Raw genomic sequence first — 17,065 nt, forward strand, 5'->3', positions numbered from 1 at the left:
ACGTCTCACTGGGTGAAGCGAAGGCCAAGCAAGACCCACAACAAACAGCATCCTTGTGTCCTCCATTAAGTGGCTGTTTGTTTTCACTGCGGAGAGTGGGTGGCAGATAATTGTAGCAACCAGAACATGGGGTCTGCAACAACATTAATCACTAGTTTCTGTGTGTGTGTTGTTTTTTTTGTTGAGACCAAACAGGTCCTCTGACACTAAAAACCTGCCTTGTATGTCCCTTAAGTGTATCCATTAATTGTTTTCCCATGATTAATGGTTTCCCATTGTGCTCTCCAAGTGTTGCCAACAAACCAAAACCTGTAGAAACATTCATACGCCAGCTATATACATATTGATTTGATCCCACGGGTATGAATCAAAAATTCATGTGTTGTTTTATTAATTGGCTTTTTTTTTTCTCCAACAGGCCCTGAATGGGTTTGTCTTGGTCATCACTGCAAGTGGAACCATATTCTACTGCTCCCACACCATCCAGGACTACCTGGGCTTCCATCAGGTACCAGTGATACTCTGTATCTGTGATCCCCTCCAGTTAATGTACAGCCTGATAACAAAATCACGTCTTAATGTAAAGAAAATCTATTCCACACCCTGGAGGTGCCAACAGATCAGGTAACAAACTTAGCCAAGTGATAAATAAACACCTTTAATTTAAAAATAGATCCAGATTTGCAACATTTTTGCCACGAATGATTGTTGAAATTTCAAACCTCAAACACAAGTAAATAAATGTATATTCACCAATAGATGTTGATATTTGGATCCAGTAAGACAGCATCAGTGGTCTCCATAGTCCTTTCAATATACTTCCTATAAGACCAATGAAACAATTATTTAAAGCAAAGGCAGCAGTATCCTGCACAGATCAACATGATGCTCCATGCTGAGACTGAAAGTGACCAAGTCTTCAGTTGGAGCTTGAATAGTTTCATGTGCAATGTATTTTTTTAACACATTCACATACAGTACACTATGAAATGCCAATCAGTAAAAGTTATCTATCTAAAGAAGCCAGAGGTTTGAGTCGACTCTTCACTTCAATGCAGTCTTGCATCCTGAGCAGCATTTTGGTGACAGTGTAAAAGGAACGACTTCCTTTTATTGGGATAAACCCACAGCAGAACCAGAACCAGGATCTGGACCAGCTGGGGGTTTTAGAGGATAGGAAAGAGACACAAACTATGATTAGTTCAGGTCACATTACTCTTGCATTTGTGACACTAAAAACGGTCTGTTGGAACATTACTTCTGCTTCACTGAGTTCTGACTCATTAGATTACAGGACACTGTCAAAAATCAATATAAAGAAACAGAGAACATGTTCACAGGCATAGGTATAAAATAAATTCCCTCTCAGTTACAGTATGTATCATTTGTGTACCTGATAATTTCCAGGTACATACTTTGTATGTACTAAGTATGTACCCGGTGGATTTGTTTTGGGAATATGCTAATAGCTGGATGTTTTATGGCATCCCAAATAAAGGCCAGGATCTGAAAACCATCACACAATAAAGATGACTCTGCACTGTATATTGTATATGAGGCAGGCATTTGACCTCTTTAATTTGTTCTTCTTTCTATGCACTGTGAAAGTAGGCTCAGTTTTTTTTGACAGTCTTAAAGGACTGATAAACGCTGACACTCAAACTGATTTCATTTAAATGTTTGATTTGTTTTTCAGTTCTAGATCATTTCTGATTGGTAAAATGTAACATATCTCTAATTTATAGTAAACTGAATCCTCAAACTGGACCCTTTAAGGTCTCTGAGTGTGAGACTTTTGCAGTTTAATCTCATTCCTTCACTTGTTTCTTCCTCAGACCGACGTCATGCACCAGAACGTATATGAACTGGTCCACACTGAGGACCAGCAGGAGCTCAGAAGAAACTTGCACTGGGCTCTGAATCCTCTGCATGCAACAGCATCTGCCACTTCTCAGGACTCCCTGCAAGGTGATCCCTCCCCTTTCCTGCAGGGGTTCATGATATCCAGTGGCTTTAAAAGTGTTTAAGAGACCGAGTATTCTGTAACAAAAGCACTCCACACAGAGGCAATAACCCAGACACTTTTCTTTGTTTTTAAACTTATGTTTTTCATCAGTTTGTGTAAGGAAGGGACACGTTTCTCTTTTTAGGTAGTCACACATTCCCACAATTGATGTTTCATGCCTTACATTTGTTAGATCCGTCTCTGTGTTTGTGTCCAAGTTCCACCAATTATAAAGCAGATCTGCACACTGTTGATGTAAAACAGCGGTCTCGATGAGTTCAGTCAAACATCAGTATGAGAATTTAAGTACATGGCATTTAGCTGAACGAGCAGCCCGTGGTCAGATCACATGACCCTGTAATCTTCACTCAGGCTTATGAGCTGAAGTATTTGTATTTTAAGATGCTTATTTTTGTGTGTGTGTGTGTGTGTGCATGTGTGTGGATGGGGGGTTGTAAAAGTATTATTTCTATTTTGTTGTCTTACCACCTTTAATTTCAATGGATTTTTAGAGAAATCTCATTTTAAATAATTCAAAGTGTGTATTGCTTTGCATTTGTTTCGAAGCTCCAATCACTACCTTTTGAAGCCACATTAGTTTTTAAATAGCTCACATGTGAATCTTATTTAAGGGTCAAATGATCTCTGTATACAGTATATAAAACCTGTTCTGATGGCCCCCAGAAACAGCACCAGTCCAACACCTCTTAGTGTGATGGGTTACCACCATGTGACAGACAGCATGGACAGTTATGGAGAAGTTCACATAAGGGCTGGGTTATAAAATAATATTCCAGAACATCGAATATCCCATGGAGCTCCATTAAATCTATTATTAAGAAATGGAAAGATGATGCCACAACAACAAACCTCCCAAGAGAGGGTTACCCACAAAAACTCACAGAGTGGGTAAAGAGGGCATTAATCAGACAAACATCCAGCAGGCCAAAGATAACCCTGATGGAGCTGGGCAGCTCTGCATCCGAGATGGGAAAATATAGGATAGGATCATTATAAGCTGCACTGGGCTGGATTTCATGGAAAAGTGGCAGGAGGAACATTTGGGATTAAACAAAATACATATTGGAGATTTCCTAAACATGTTAAAAAACTTGCTGTGGTCAGATGAGACTAAAGCTAAACTTTCAGAACAGCAAGGATATCACCATGTCTGAGGCAAATCCACCACCTGTCATCATGCTGAGAACACCATCCCTACAGTGAAGCATGGTGGTGACAGCATCATGCTGTGGGGATGTTGTTCATGAACAGGGACTGGGAAACTCGTCAGAGTTCAAGGAAGGATTGATGAAGCAAAATACAGAGAAATTCTTGAGAGGAAGTTGTTGTTCCAGCAGGACAAAGACTCTAAACTCGCTGCTGAAGAAACACTCCTCTGGTTTCAGGAGAACTGCTTAAAGGTCCTGGAATGGTCCAGTCAGAGTCCAGATCTCAGTCCAGCTGAGAATCTCTGGTTTGTTTTATTTAAAAATTGTTGGACACCAGCAGCATCCATCCAGCCTTAAGGAGCTGCAGCAGTTTGGTCATAGAGAATGGACAAAAAGTCCAGGTTAGATGGACCAAGATCATGGAGACAGAACTAAAGAGACTTAAAGCTGCAACTGCTGCAAAAGGTAGGGGATACAAAGTACTTAGTACTTAATTTTTTTTTTTTTACATCTTTAAAGTGGTAGTTATGTAGTATAAATAAAAAGACACAGGTTGTAAAGAAACAAACAGATTGAATGCCAAGGGAGTGAATACTTCTGCAATCCAATGTAAGTTATAAGTGGATTTAAATGTAACTAGATCTTGTTTTACTAGATCTTGATCAGAAAAGGAGTATTAATATTTACCTTAAACAAATGTTCAAACATGGCTCAAACTGCATTGATCTAATCTAATCTTGATGCATTAAACCATTCTTTATTCCAAAGCAGGATGTTGTCCTTGAATTACATCCTAACGTTTATCATTAAATCCATCCATTTTCTTTAACCGCATAGCATTCATTGTCACTGTGTGAGAGGCGGGGGACACCCTGGACAGGTACAAGTCCATCACAGGGACACATAGAGACAAAGGAGAAAACCATTCACACTCTCACTTACATATAGGGACAATTTAAAGTTACCACTGAACCTAACATGCATGTTTTGGTCTGTGGTAGGAACCCGGAGTACCCAGCTATGACATCAACCCTAGAAACAAAGAACTACAAATTGACAGATTCTGTAATCTATAAGTCTCATGGAGAACGTATGATCATGTATCTTGCACACGTGTTTGTATGATGAGCGGGACATTTAAAATCTGCCTGAGTGTCTAGTTCTGGTTCAATAAGAAAGGGTTAAACCATGTATGACCCATGTGCCGTGTCAGACAAAGAGTAGTTAGTTGGCGTGCAGGTTCTGATCTTAGGCACAACTAATATCTTTCAGGAAAAATAAACCCAATCATCAAAAAAATCACACAGTTCAAAGAATGCTTTTGTTCCCCTCGTTTATCTTCATGAATTAAATTAAAAATCCAAATGCAGAAGGTTTGCAGAAAGATTTAAAGATTCAACCCACAGCAGGGTAAGCTCCAATATCACCAATAGGAGAGAGAAATAACAGAATACGTTGGTTTCACGGTGCTTCAACTGGTGTTTGTGTTCCCACAGAGATGGAACCGGACAGCAGCTCCTCGTTGGTCGCCTATAATCCTGAACAGCTTCCTCCGGAGAACTCGTCCTTCCTGGAGAGGAGTTTCGTGTGTCGCTTCCGCTGCCTCCTGGACAACTCTTCTGGTTTCCTGGTAGGTCGGCAGCAGAGGCAGAGCGTGCAGACCAGGACTGATGACTCCGTGCCATCACGTAGCTTAACATGTAGAAATCACCCTGTGTGTGAAGGCTGTAGGTCCTCTTCACAGTGGGCTTGATTTTCAGTATAGACCTGTGGCTCTTTGCTGTATGTCATGTTTAGTCTCTGCCTGCTTTTTTGACTTACTATCAAAATAACACTTCCCTCATTTAATATCTAGGAAAGGTGAAAATCAACTTTCTCCTGTTAACAGAGGAGTACCATTTTACTGTATTTCTGTCTAATAATGCTCATCTTTGTTCATCAAACTTACATACTTGGGTATTTTGCTCTCTTGAAATTAATATTACCTTTTCTTTTGGAAAAACACAATTTAGTAAGGCAGCATTTGATTTGGAATCACAGCTTAGATCATAAAAACACCTTGTGTGTATGTGAGGTCCAGGGGCTTCAAAAAACAACAAACCAGTTTGATTAGATGCGTAATAACTGGGAATAATTGATTATTTTGTCCAAGTAGGACAATGAACCTTATTAAGAGGGAAACTCTTTATCCCTCGTAATAACAAGAAGCCATAATGTTTTCATGCATGTCTCTGTGTGTGTCCATTTGTCTGTAGCATTAGCAAAATATCCGATGAAACAGTGGACAGATTTTAATGAAACCCAGAAAAACCTACAACGAACTTACCTTACAAAACACAAAAATAGATATAACTCAGTCATTTTTATGGATATTGAGCTAAGATTTTGTGTGGTAGTAGCTGAGAGTAATGCCCAACACATCACACTGCACTATCACATACTGTATGGCAAGATCTTACAGTTTTGTGCATAAAGTCCCCAATGGCAAGGTTTGACCAAAAGGATAAAACTCGTCATTTCTCATCATAAGATAATTTTAGTTTTCAACTATGGCATGAAAGATGGTGGGCACAAGTGTTCCTTTAGGGAATAACAGGCAGATTTTTTTTTTTACAGGCTTTGAGCATCCAGGGCAGGCTCAAGTTTCTTCATGGACAGAACCAGCAGCAGGAGAACGGAGGAAAAGCCGTGCCACAGCTCGCCCTGTTTGCTATTGCCACTTCTCTGCAGCCTCCAGCCATCCTGGAGATCAGGACCAAGAACATGATCTTCAGGACTAAACACAAACTGGACTTCACACCCCTGGCCTGTGATGCAAAGTAATGCCAGCTTTAAATCTTTCCACTTCCTTGTATCTTACTCAGGGACTCTTAAATGTAGTATTTCCATTTGTTCTCACTTACTGGAGAACAAGGTTCAAACTGAAGATGAATAATGTGGTTTGCTGTTTTTGCGCCTAGGATGATCAGTGTGCTTGGAATGAGGTTTTGTTAAGTAAAATTGATTTTTTTTTCAGAGGGAAGATTGTTTTGGGGTACACCGAGGCTGAACTGCGAGTACGAGGATCAGGCTATCAATTCATCCACGCAGCAGACATGCTGTACTGTGCAGAGAACCATGTCAGAAGTGAGTACAACCAAAGCATCACATGCGTGTTGGGCTTTTGTTTTCTGTCCCTTTTTCTACTAATCCTCTCTGAAACGATTTCTGAATTAAAGGGCTAACATTCCTTGAAGGAAGCCTTTCATGCCAGTTTTAAACTAAGATTATTTTGTGTCTAGAAGGGAGTCGTAGACGGTTTAGTCAAGCTTTAAATTACATTATTTATGATTTCATGCAGTATTGTGAGCGCTTGCAAGATGTGTTTGCACTCAAAGCATGTGTGGAAGATCCTCAGCTACGATCACACCATAATGTTTCTCAAGATCTGTAAAACTGGCACAGTTGTTGCCATTTTTGTGTTTGCTAAGGTCATGAAGTGATTACTTCCTGAGGGTTTCAATAAAATCTGTCCAGTGGTTCGTCAGATACGTTCCAAATGTTACAGTCAAACGATCCCACAAACACACACAGACATGGGCTAAAGCATTATTTTCATTTCACCTTCTATGTCAGGAGATAATCCCCTGTTTTTCTGTAGTTAAACATATTGTATGGTATTAACCTGTTTTTTACTGAATCAAGCAAAGTGAGAGGCTGTGACTGTGGTGGGAATCAAATGGAATCTGTGGATCAGGGAAAAGAAAAACAAATAGGTTTGAAAAAAGAGGAAACACTGGGAACATTTGTTTGTGCTCGACGTGCTGTTTGATTTAGTCCAAACATGCTGCTGTGCTGTGTAAACCTTGTTGTTCATTCAGATGAAACTTTCCAAACCTAAGTTACGCTGACACGTTCATTTTTAGAGAGAAGAGGCTTTTTCCCGCAGCCCTTCCAAACAAGCCATACTTGTTCAGTCTTTTGCCAACTGTCCTGTCATGACCTTTGACCTTTAACCTGCTAACTGGGGCCTGTAGAGTCTGAGATGGAGCTCATTTCTTTGACCTCAGGGTGAATTTGCTGGGACGTCTGCTCCTGTGAAGTCTGGCAGCTGTCTTAAACTTGTGAATAATCTTTCTTTCTTTAGAATGATGGACTCCTAATAGTTTGGAAATAACCTTTGACCTTTCCCAGATCAATGGGCAGCAACAGTTTCTTCTCTCAGGTCATTGCTGATGTCTTTCCTCCTTGGCATTGTGTTAACACACACCTGTCTGCTCCAGAACAGCAAATGTTCCTACTTTTCTAGAGGTGGACCCACTGATGATAATCACTTAATCAATACATTTGATCAGCAGCTCCTGGCTGATACTGAACCACTGAAATTCTGTGAAAGCAGAGAGGCTGGACGCAGGTTTCCACACTCAGCTTTTCTATTTCGGCTTTGTTCTGTTTAATAAATGCTAACATTTTTTGTTCTGCAGCCAAACCGCCAAAAATATGTTACAGATTTAAGGTAACTTGAAAGTAGTTGGTATAAAACAATAAAGTCCCACATGTTCTACATTAGCTCAGCCACTGTTAGAAACCTGTTTCTCGTTTAAGTCTTCGTCCCATCTCAAATGTTGAGCATTTCCAGGCAGCCTTACCGAGTAATCCTGCTGGATTAACGGACAGATTAAGGAAAGCTGCAGTGCTGTTAGAGGAAAGGATAGGGACCACAAATCCACAACATGAGCAAAGCATCAGAGATGATCCATAAAGCAGCAACAGAAACACAAACACAGAAAGATCCGATGTGTGACTGGCTGTTGTCTGCAGGGGGGATGTAGGGGTCAGTAGAGTTTAACCAACATAAACCCTAACATCAAAGATTCACTATAAGACATCTGGGATGTTTAGATTCATATGAACAGGGTCTGTTCTGACCCAGATGTTCTGTTTGATTTCCAGTGATCCAATGGGATTGAACGTAGCATAAATGTGTCTCAGTGTCGCCTCAGTTTTTAAATTTCTTCAGCTGCAACAGAACTCCTAATAAAGTTTTCTTCATTGGTGGTGGGAAATATCACATGTCACAGGGGAACGTTTAGTACATGGCAGTTTTAGGCTATAAGGTTGGAAATCTGCCATTGTAATGGTAAAGTGTTTTCAGTGTTTATTTGTTTGCTTGTTTGTTTTCTCGGGTCCAGTTCACTAGTCGTGGCTGTGTTTCTGTTCAGTGATAAAGACCGGAGAAAGTGGACTGACCGTGTTCAGGCTTCTCACCAAAGAGAATCGCTGGAAATGGGTCCAAGCCAACGCTCGGCTGGTGTACAAGAACGGCAAACCAGACTACATCATCGCCACCCAGAGGCCGCTTCTGTAGGTTCCTGTTGCTACATGTAGTTTGAACCATTAAGTATCCACAGATCAAATGAATTTACTCGGTCATCGTTCACCCTGTTGTTTTCCTGTTTAGTTTTTTCTGAAAGTTTTTTTTTATCAAACTACTTCCACATACTTTGTGCTATTTTAACCACTCATATATCAAAACATTAAGCTTGATCAGGAATAGAAGGCTTTGACTTTTGTAACTTTTGTCATTTTCAATATATCTAACTTTGTTTAAAGTAAAATTCCCCATAAAAACACTGAGCTCTCTTCAGTTCCTTCTTGTCATTGTGTTCCTTTTACCTACTATTCAGCTACTTTTATCATTTATGACAATTCTGTACTTTTTTGTTTTTGTTTTAGCTTTTGGCTTATATTTTTCTTCTTTTAGCTGTTAGTTACCATTTTGCTACTTTCAACTTCCGTTCAGCTACTTTTAGCTGCTGTTTTGTAACTTTTAGCTACAATTTATATTCGTTTTTAATTTTAGCCACAGTTTTGCTAATTTTTGGAATCGATTTTGGTAGTTTTAGCAAATATTTTGCATTTTTTAGCATCCATTTTGCTCATTTTAGCTTCTGTTCTGCTCATTTTAGTCTCTGATTTGATTGTTTTAATTTCAACAATTCAGCTTTAGCTTCTTTAGCAAACTTCAGCAGTCATTTCACAATTTCACTCATTTACAACTCTCTGATTGTTCAACCTTTGGAGCAATTGGCAACAATTTAACACGGGGACCTCCAGAGAAAATAAACTTGTCTAATGTTTTCACAGGGACGAAGAAGGAGGAGAACACTTGCGTAAGCGCTCCATGCATCTCCCATTTACCTACGCTACAGGTGAGGCCCTGCTCTACCAGTCCCACCATCCCATCGCAGGCTTTATTGACAGGAACCAGGAGAGAAACAGCAGTAAGTCAAAGAAGTGCCGGTCTGACAGGCTGGCGAGGGATGGTCTGGACCCTGGCTCCCTGCTCGGTGCTCTCATGAGTCAGGATGAATCTGTGTATGTTTCCCAACCAGCTCCTGAACCCAAAATGTCCTTCCACAGCAGCTTCTTTGGAGAGCAGATTGACTTCTTTTACTCTGAAATGTCCGGGCAGCGCAGGAGCTGGCAAGAGCCTTCCAACGGTGTGGTTGCGGAGCCCCGCACCAGCTTTGATCCGTTGCTGGCTACCCTGGACTCTCTCTCCTTGGAGGCCCAGGGGGTCGTGGATGCAGAGGACGGAGGCTGTTCAAACGGTGAGCTGTTTTTAGCTCTGGAGGGGCTGGGGTTGAGCGCTGAGGACCTGGAGCTTCTGCTGCTGGATGAGCGGATGATCAGAGTGGAGATGGACCCTGAGCACGTGCCCGCCTTGGACGAACTGCTGACAAACGATGAGATCCTTTCATACATCTATGACTCTATAGAAGGAAATACTGACTCTGTGGGGCATGGAGGACAAGTGACCCCTAACACCACAGCAGTGGCCATCACAACATCACCAAGACCTGAAGATAATCCCACATCTGGTTCTAATCTACAGGTGCAGTTCCCACACTGCAAGCCTCTTTTGGGGGGGCGGGCTCCCATTGTGCAGCTGTCGCAGCAGATGCAGCAGCATCTTAACATGCAAGCAGCCAAAGCAGCACACGACTGGAGACAGCACAGTGATCATATGATTCCTGAAGAACTGCTGGGTCCAAATCTGTCCCTCCCCAATGGACAATGGACAGCTCAGGACATTCTGGTCACTGCAGGGATACAACTTGAACACATAAAATCTCAGCTGGATGACGAGCTTCAGCAGCAGCAAATGCATCAACACTACCTTCAGCATCATCAGGTCTCCGGGACCCAGAAGCAGCTCTCCCTGCAGGGCCACAGCCAGCAGAAAGGAGGCAGTCTCAATGGACTCTGTGGCACTTCCTGCTCAGGACACAAATCACAATGGCAGGACTTTGATTTCATTGAGAATCTAAGTAGCAACTCCTCCTTTGATAGCAGACAGAAACTTCATCCGAGCATGTCTTTGGAGTCGTACAGCCTGCCAGATTTTCATAATGCGGATTACTCTGTCAGTGGAAGTGGTTTGGTTCAGAGACCTGGACACCAGGATGGGAGTGAGGCCAGCATTATCTCTATCCCAGAGATGAACCACAAGCACCATCAAGGGCAAGTCCCTGGATCTTTGTCTCAGGTCATCTCCAGCCCATTGCAGCCTCCTCCCCCCAACACCTCCCTGGAGGAGATCCTGGGAGGGAGGAAGCCGGGTTGTAAGCTGGACCATTATGACACGGAGATCTCTGAGATCTGCCACGACCCAGTCCACAGTAAGGTGAGGATAAACCATCTGCCTAACATAAAAGAACCATTTGGAATTTGTTTCTGTTTGTTTACTGATGATGTTCGAAAGCAGGGGTGGCCAATCCTGGTCCTCGAGGGCCACCATCCTGCATGTTTTACTTGTTTCTCTTCTCCAGCACACCTGATTTGAATAAATGGGTGATTAACAGGCTTCTGCAGAACATGAAGAGGTAATTTAACCGTTGAATCGGGTGTGTTGGAGCAGGAAAACAAGTAAAACATGCAGGATAGTGGCCATTGAGGACCAGGATTGGACACTCCTGTTCTAAAGCCAGTCTGTGTCAAAAAGTGAACAAACCACACATTTGTGCATTACTGATTTCTGTTTTAACGTGTGCAGATGGAACAAGGCAGCATTCTGAACAGTTCTTACCCAGAAGGCTGTGCTGCCCCAAATGAGAATGGACCAACACCTCCCCAATGGCTGTGAGAATTTAAGTGGCCTCCCTGGCCCACGGGACACCAGGTTCTACCTCTGAGCGCATGATCAGGTCCAGTTGTGCAGTAGGACACTGTGAAGAAGCAGAAACTCAGACTGACTGGAGCAGCTTTATTTATACCTGCAGCCACGCTACCAAGAAGGCTACAAAAAGCAGGGGTCCACAGGTTTATTCTGTTCTTTGATTCAGGTTTGCGTTCAGGTGATGGTGCTGGAGGGAGGGGCCACTGTGTGTTTTAAGTCACATCATTTGAGGTTTTTGTTTACAATGATGCAGTTTTGTTTTTAAATATTACAGACACTTACAGTGCCGTGAAAATGTCTTCATACCTCTTAAACGCAATGAGTTTGACCAGATTGTTTAGAGGCTCTAGTTGAGATTTAATCTGAGTTTTCTTTAATGGTAGTTTTCTCTTTGCTACTCTCCCATAAAGCTCCGACTGGTGAAGAACCTGGGCAACAGCTGATGTAGTCTCTCTCATCTCACCTGCTGAAGTAACTCTCTCTCAGAGAACTCACAGGTGTCCTGGTGGCTTTTCTCACTAATCTCCGTCTTCACAGTCACTCAGTTTGTGAGGATGGCCTGCTCTTGGTAGATTTACACGTTCCATATACCTTCCATTTCTTGATGATGAATTTAAAAAAACACCTGGGGATGTTGAGGGCCTTGGAAATCCTTTTTGTATTCATCCACTGATTTGTACTTTTCAATAATTTTTTTCTCTGAGTTAAATTATTTTGAAAGAGGGTGATTATTTATCCAATCACTTTTTTTACATTACACACTTTTGTTTACCTGGCTTCACTTTGATATTGAAGACATTCTATATACATATATATATTTATTTGAAATTCATTGTACTGAAGCCTAATGACTACCGTGGGTTCAGATGAGACTTCATTAGAAAAGTACTTTAAAGTTTGTGGTTGTAGTGTGACAAAATGTGGGAAAGTCTAAGCGGTATAAGGACTTTTTTGAGGCACTGTATATACAGTATGTTACCTAAAACTAAGGTTTTAAAATATGCTTTCCGATTCATTCAGCAAATTGTATTTCTAGGTGTTATTTTCTTATCCTGTTTTGTTACATTTCCTCACAAACCACCAGAAAAATGAAGTAACCTAAGGAAGACAAGACGTTAACAGTTCCTTCTCAGCCACTTATCCAGACAGCTCACAGAATAAAGTCAATTACAAGTAAATCCTTTCTTCGTTGTGATATCTGTGCGAGGCAAACCCAAAATGCAGACTCATTTTGAAATTTAAAAAAACGAACAAACTGATTTATTTAACAAAAAGGGAAAAGAAAAGGCTGACGTGGCAGCAAAAAAAAATCTTACAGTGTAGACGATGAGTGGAAACACAAGAAGCATGAAGAAACACAGAAACATGGATAACTAAATGCAATGAACCAGCGGCTAGTGGGTGACAAGAGACCAGTTTTAAGGAACTGTGGGTGAGTGGGAGATGATGAGGAACAGGTGAGGTGGGCGTGGCAGGCAGACCGGAGAACTACGGAGCTGAGGGCAGGTGAATATTGGCACAGGAAACACAAAGAACAACACATTAATCCAGTACACAAAGAACCAAGGAGCAAAGCTAAACAATATACACCGACATGAAAACACAAGGATCACAAAAATGAAAACAAATACAGAAAAATAACTCAAAAACATGACATTCATAGAAACTTCTTTGTGACGCACAGCAACCTTCCATGTCAAAATAATTCAACCCAGTTGGAGCTTTTTGTTTCAAGGACTTAGTTCAGATGTTAGATGAATGTTCAAAATGTAGCAGGTAATGACGTTTTTAGCACAGTTTTTAAACGGAAACTCATTTAAAATCTTTCACCTACCCTAAATCTACACATGCAGCAAGTAAATACAGACGAGCTGTTCTGGGGCTCGTTATTTATGTAGGTCAGACACACAGTGTGGGGCAACACAGATCTTTAAAGCCTAGATACTGACTCTGGTTTTAATTACCTCTGTGCCAAAACCAAAAGTTGTTGTGTTCTTCTTTTCTTTTCTTTTTTTACCAGCAACAGCTTGTTCAGAAGAAAATATCACGACTGTGTGATGACAGCTGCTCATTGCCGAAGCAAGTATTTTTATCTCTATTGTATTTTATTTGGGTCAAGCAAGCAGGTCGTAAATAATTCTCCATTTTAGGAGGAACTGACAAACACTGAAACGGTAACAGTGATTAAAGGTTGTTCGTAGATCGGTGCCTAAACAATGATGTTGCTGTTTAGGGGGCAAATCAAGTCCACACACATAAAAGGGTTAGTTTGGATGTTAAGGATTTTGAAGTAGGGTTATGTGGAGTCTGTGGTAGTCAGCAGTCAGACTGAGCTCAGTTTGGAAAATCAGATTTTATTGATGAAGACAAACAAAGAAAGTCTAATAAAAAAAAGTCAAACCTCAGAAATGTTTTACCCATTAAACCGAATGCTATGCTGTAGTTTTTTGATATAAATAGTTTCTTGAACCAGATAAAATAACAGGGTCTGTTTTAATTCAATTAAACTGAATCAGTTTATTTATATAGAGCCAATTCACTACAAAATTCATCCCAGGGTACTGTACAAAAACTATCACATACGTTATAAAGCCAATTAGTAAAAGTTACCTATCTAAGGAAGCTGGCAGACTACGTCAGATCTTCACTTTGTCGCAGTCTCCCATCCTGAGCAGCACATAGGCAGCAGTGGAAAGGAATAACTCCCTTTTAACAGGAAGAAATCTCCAGCAGAACCAGAACCAGGCTCAGGATGGGTGGCCATCTGCCTCAATCAGCTCGGGTTTGAGAGGACAGGAAAGAGACACAGGTCAGTTTGTCCTCCAGCAGTATAACTAAGGGATACCTCAGGAAACCTAAGCCAACCTTAACTATAGGATTTATCAAAGAGGAAAGTCCTTAGCCTGGTCTTAAAAGTAGACAGCGTGTCAGCCTCACGGACAGAAACTGGAAGTTGGTTCCACAACAGAGGAGCCTGAGAACTGAAAGCTCTGCCTCCTGTTCTACTTTTAGAAACTCTAGGAACCACAAATAAACCTGCAGTCTGGTAATATGGACCGTTAAATTAAGATTTACAATAAGATGAGGCTTCATTGTTGAGAAGAAAAATTTTGAATTCTATTCAGAATTTTACAGGGCACCAGCACTTTGAATATGAGTAATCAGCATATTTACATTTTTACACTGATAGATAAAATTTCAGAGGTATTAATCAAATCACAGTCTTAGTGTGGGGTCCACATGCACTAGAAAGACTTCAGGGTTGAGAATTTGAAGCAGGATTTCTTGGCACATTATCATCCCGTTGGCACTCTTGCTACAAGCAATAGGATTGCACGTTCTCACCATGGTCTCACTACGCAGGTGCAACAACCCCTTTATGCTATCCACACACCAATATATTCTGTGCTACACTTTCATTCGCCTTCTGGAGACAAAGCAAGAAGGTCTCAGCTGGTAAACCCTCAGCTTGTTAACCCACTGGATGGAACAGAGGAATCCACTGATGCTCATCTCTGGAGTCAAACTGGCTGCCTTTAAATGTGGAGTTCACCTGCATTCAGTCCTTAAGATGTTTACCAGCAGATCACAATTTAAAATAAGTCAACTGGAGTAAGTTAGTTTATTTTAGTGTGAACCATTAAACTGGGTTTGTACTTCCTGAAACCTTTGTCAAGTCAAAGTGGTGTTCCTGTATTTGTTCGTGGATACGAACTGTGCTAAAAAAACAGTCTGAAAGCTGAATATGGTCATATATGTGCAACCCCAAAGAAAATACAGGTTTGTTATAGTTTTTTGTTGAGTTTCTCATGTCAAAACCATTTTTTTAAACACACTGAATTCCTTTATTGTTTGTGTTTTGGTTTTAATTGTAAATACACTCTTAATGAAACACTGGATTCTGAAAAGTGGTGCCATCCTACACAGGTTCTTTAGAGGGCCGCGCTGTAGTATTTAGTTTTTGTAGCCATAGTAACCTAAAGATGTGAACCAAGATGTGTAAGCCCGACCTGAGTCTGCTTGTTTCGGATGGTTTTATGTCTCCCCTTGGAATAAATTACTTCTGCAGGTGTAGAAAGACATCTCTGAGCGCTCCAGCTTTGGACTCACTTGGACTGGAAGCAGCAGGGGTGGAGGGGTGGGGGGTCCAGCCTTTGTCAGAAACTTCTATCTGTGGACCCCAGAAATGTACCGGTGCTATGTGTATTTCAACATCAATAAATCATTACCACATGAACTCAATCAGAGCTTTACTGTGAACCAAACTGTGTTTTTTAAACCCCCACCCACCCCACCCAATTTTTACACATTTTCCAGCTACCACAACCCCCTCGGAGCAAGGTGAGGTTCACCTCATCAGACTTGGCTTTGAAACACCTTTTTAGCTTTTGTTCTCAAACTTTTTCCTTCTGACTGAACCTTAGGCCGTTCAAATGTAAGTCTGAGACACTGAGCTGGTCTCAGTTAACAAAGACAGCTGTTTGGTTCACCGCAGGGAGGTTTCGTTTTAAAACTAGTCCGTTGTGTCAGTCAGTGTGTCCTCTCACTGTAATCAGAAAGATTTACATCCCTGCTGCTGTTGCTGCTGACGGTCTGCCTATATCACTGTAGTGCTCTGGGCAGCAACACCAGATGACAAGTAGTCATAAAGTTTACACGGCGGCTGTAATTTTATCCTTGACTGAGTTTCTGTGTTGTACGAAACACTGTTTCTTTTCCATTTTTTGTGCTGCAACAGAGGATAAACAGAGGAAAAGAAGCCGCACGTCAGATGTGATACTGTTGGACCAGGAGGAAATTCACGTCAAAGTGCTGGAATCCCTCTAACATGTTTATAAAATCAATAAAAATGGAAACTGATGTAACTGCTAATGGCAGCAGAAGGGTTAAAACCTGTTAACCCTCACCCCCAAAATGCAAAAAACGCCTGAAAAAAGCATACCCAAAATGAATCAGATGCTACTCTTGGACCACTTGGAGTACATGCAAATGCTTGGTGTTTTTGTAAAGGTAACAATTTAAATTTTATTTGGCAAATCAGTCCAATTTATTGTTCTGGTAACTAGGATTTCAGTCATAAAGTTGTAATCCACATAATTTGTGTATTGACCTAATTGGTCAAAATAGGGGGAACTCTGGTCCTGCAATGACGCATTTAACACCTTTAGCAACTCTGCAAGGGTACTTTAAAACACTTGGTTTAAATGGACAACTTGTGGACATTCTTCTGGAGAACTTGATGATTTGGTGAGGAGGTGATTAAACCATTTGAATCAGGTGTGTTGGAGCAGAAAAACCTAAAAGTTTCAAGACAGCGGCCCTCGAGGCCTGGAGTTTGACACCCCTGCCATAAAACACTGAAGAGGTGTGTCAACCATGACAGCCAAACAATGAACGTCCAGAGCCTTCAGCACCTTTAGGCAAATCTCACTCACTCCTGGTACCCTGCTTGACAGCTCTTCCCGCAAATGGGGCGTCCACAGGGAGGTGACTTCCTGTGGTTACGTTACTAAAATATTTACATTTTTCTTAAAATTCGGAAGCTCTGAATCAAGAGAAAAAGGGTGTCTAAACTAATTCACCATGAGTTTACAAAAGCCTCCTATCCTTCAGCTTTCCAAAATGAAGAAAGTCAGAATTCTGTTAAATGTAAGTAAAGTTATTTTTTAAATTAGCCCTAATATTAACTCTCCACTACATAGATAACATGCTGTGTCTAAGATTAACCTA

At 41.1% G+C, this 17,065-nt stretch overlaps 1 protein-coding gene across 1 annotated transcript in view; it reads left to right on the forward strand.

Moving 5' to 3' along the window:
* ahr1b (aryl hydrocarbon receptor 1b) overlaps positions 1–15,566 on the forward strand; it is a 37,129-nt gene extending 21,563 nt beyond the window's left edge. The window contains exons 4-11 of the mRNA XM_017410103.3: positions 419–508; positions 1,836–1,968; positions 4,671–4,804; positions 5,791–5,993; positions 6,191–6,300; positions 8,376–8,517; positions 9,301–10,843; positions 11,213–15,566. Coding sequence (XP_017265592.1) covers positions 419–508; positions 1,836–1,968; positions 4,671–4,804; positions 5,791–5,993; positions 6,191–6,300; positions 8,376–8,517; positions 9,301–10,843; positions 11,213–11,302 — 2,445 coding nt within the window. The 3' untranslated portion in view covers positions 11,303–15,566. The remainder of the gene's footprint in view (positions 1–418; positions 509–1,835; positions 1,969–4,670; positions 4,805–5,790; positions 5,994–6,190; positions 6,301–8,375; positions 8,518–9,300; positions 10,844–11,212) is intronic.
* The last annotated feature ends 1,499 nt before the right edge of the window (positions 15,567–17,065 follow it).

This window comes from Kryptolebias marmoratus, linkage group LG6 (assembly GCF_001649575.2).
Source record: "Kryptolebias marmoratus isolate JLee-2015 linkage group LG6, ASM164957v2, whole genome shotgun sequence".
In the NCBI taxonomy this organism is placed as follows: domain Eukaryota; kingdom Metazoa; phylum Chordata; class Actinopteri; order Cyprinodontiformes; family Rivulidae; genus Kryptolebias; species Kryptolebias marmoratus.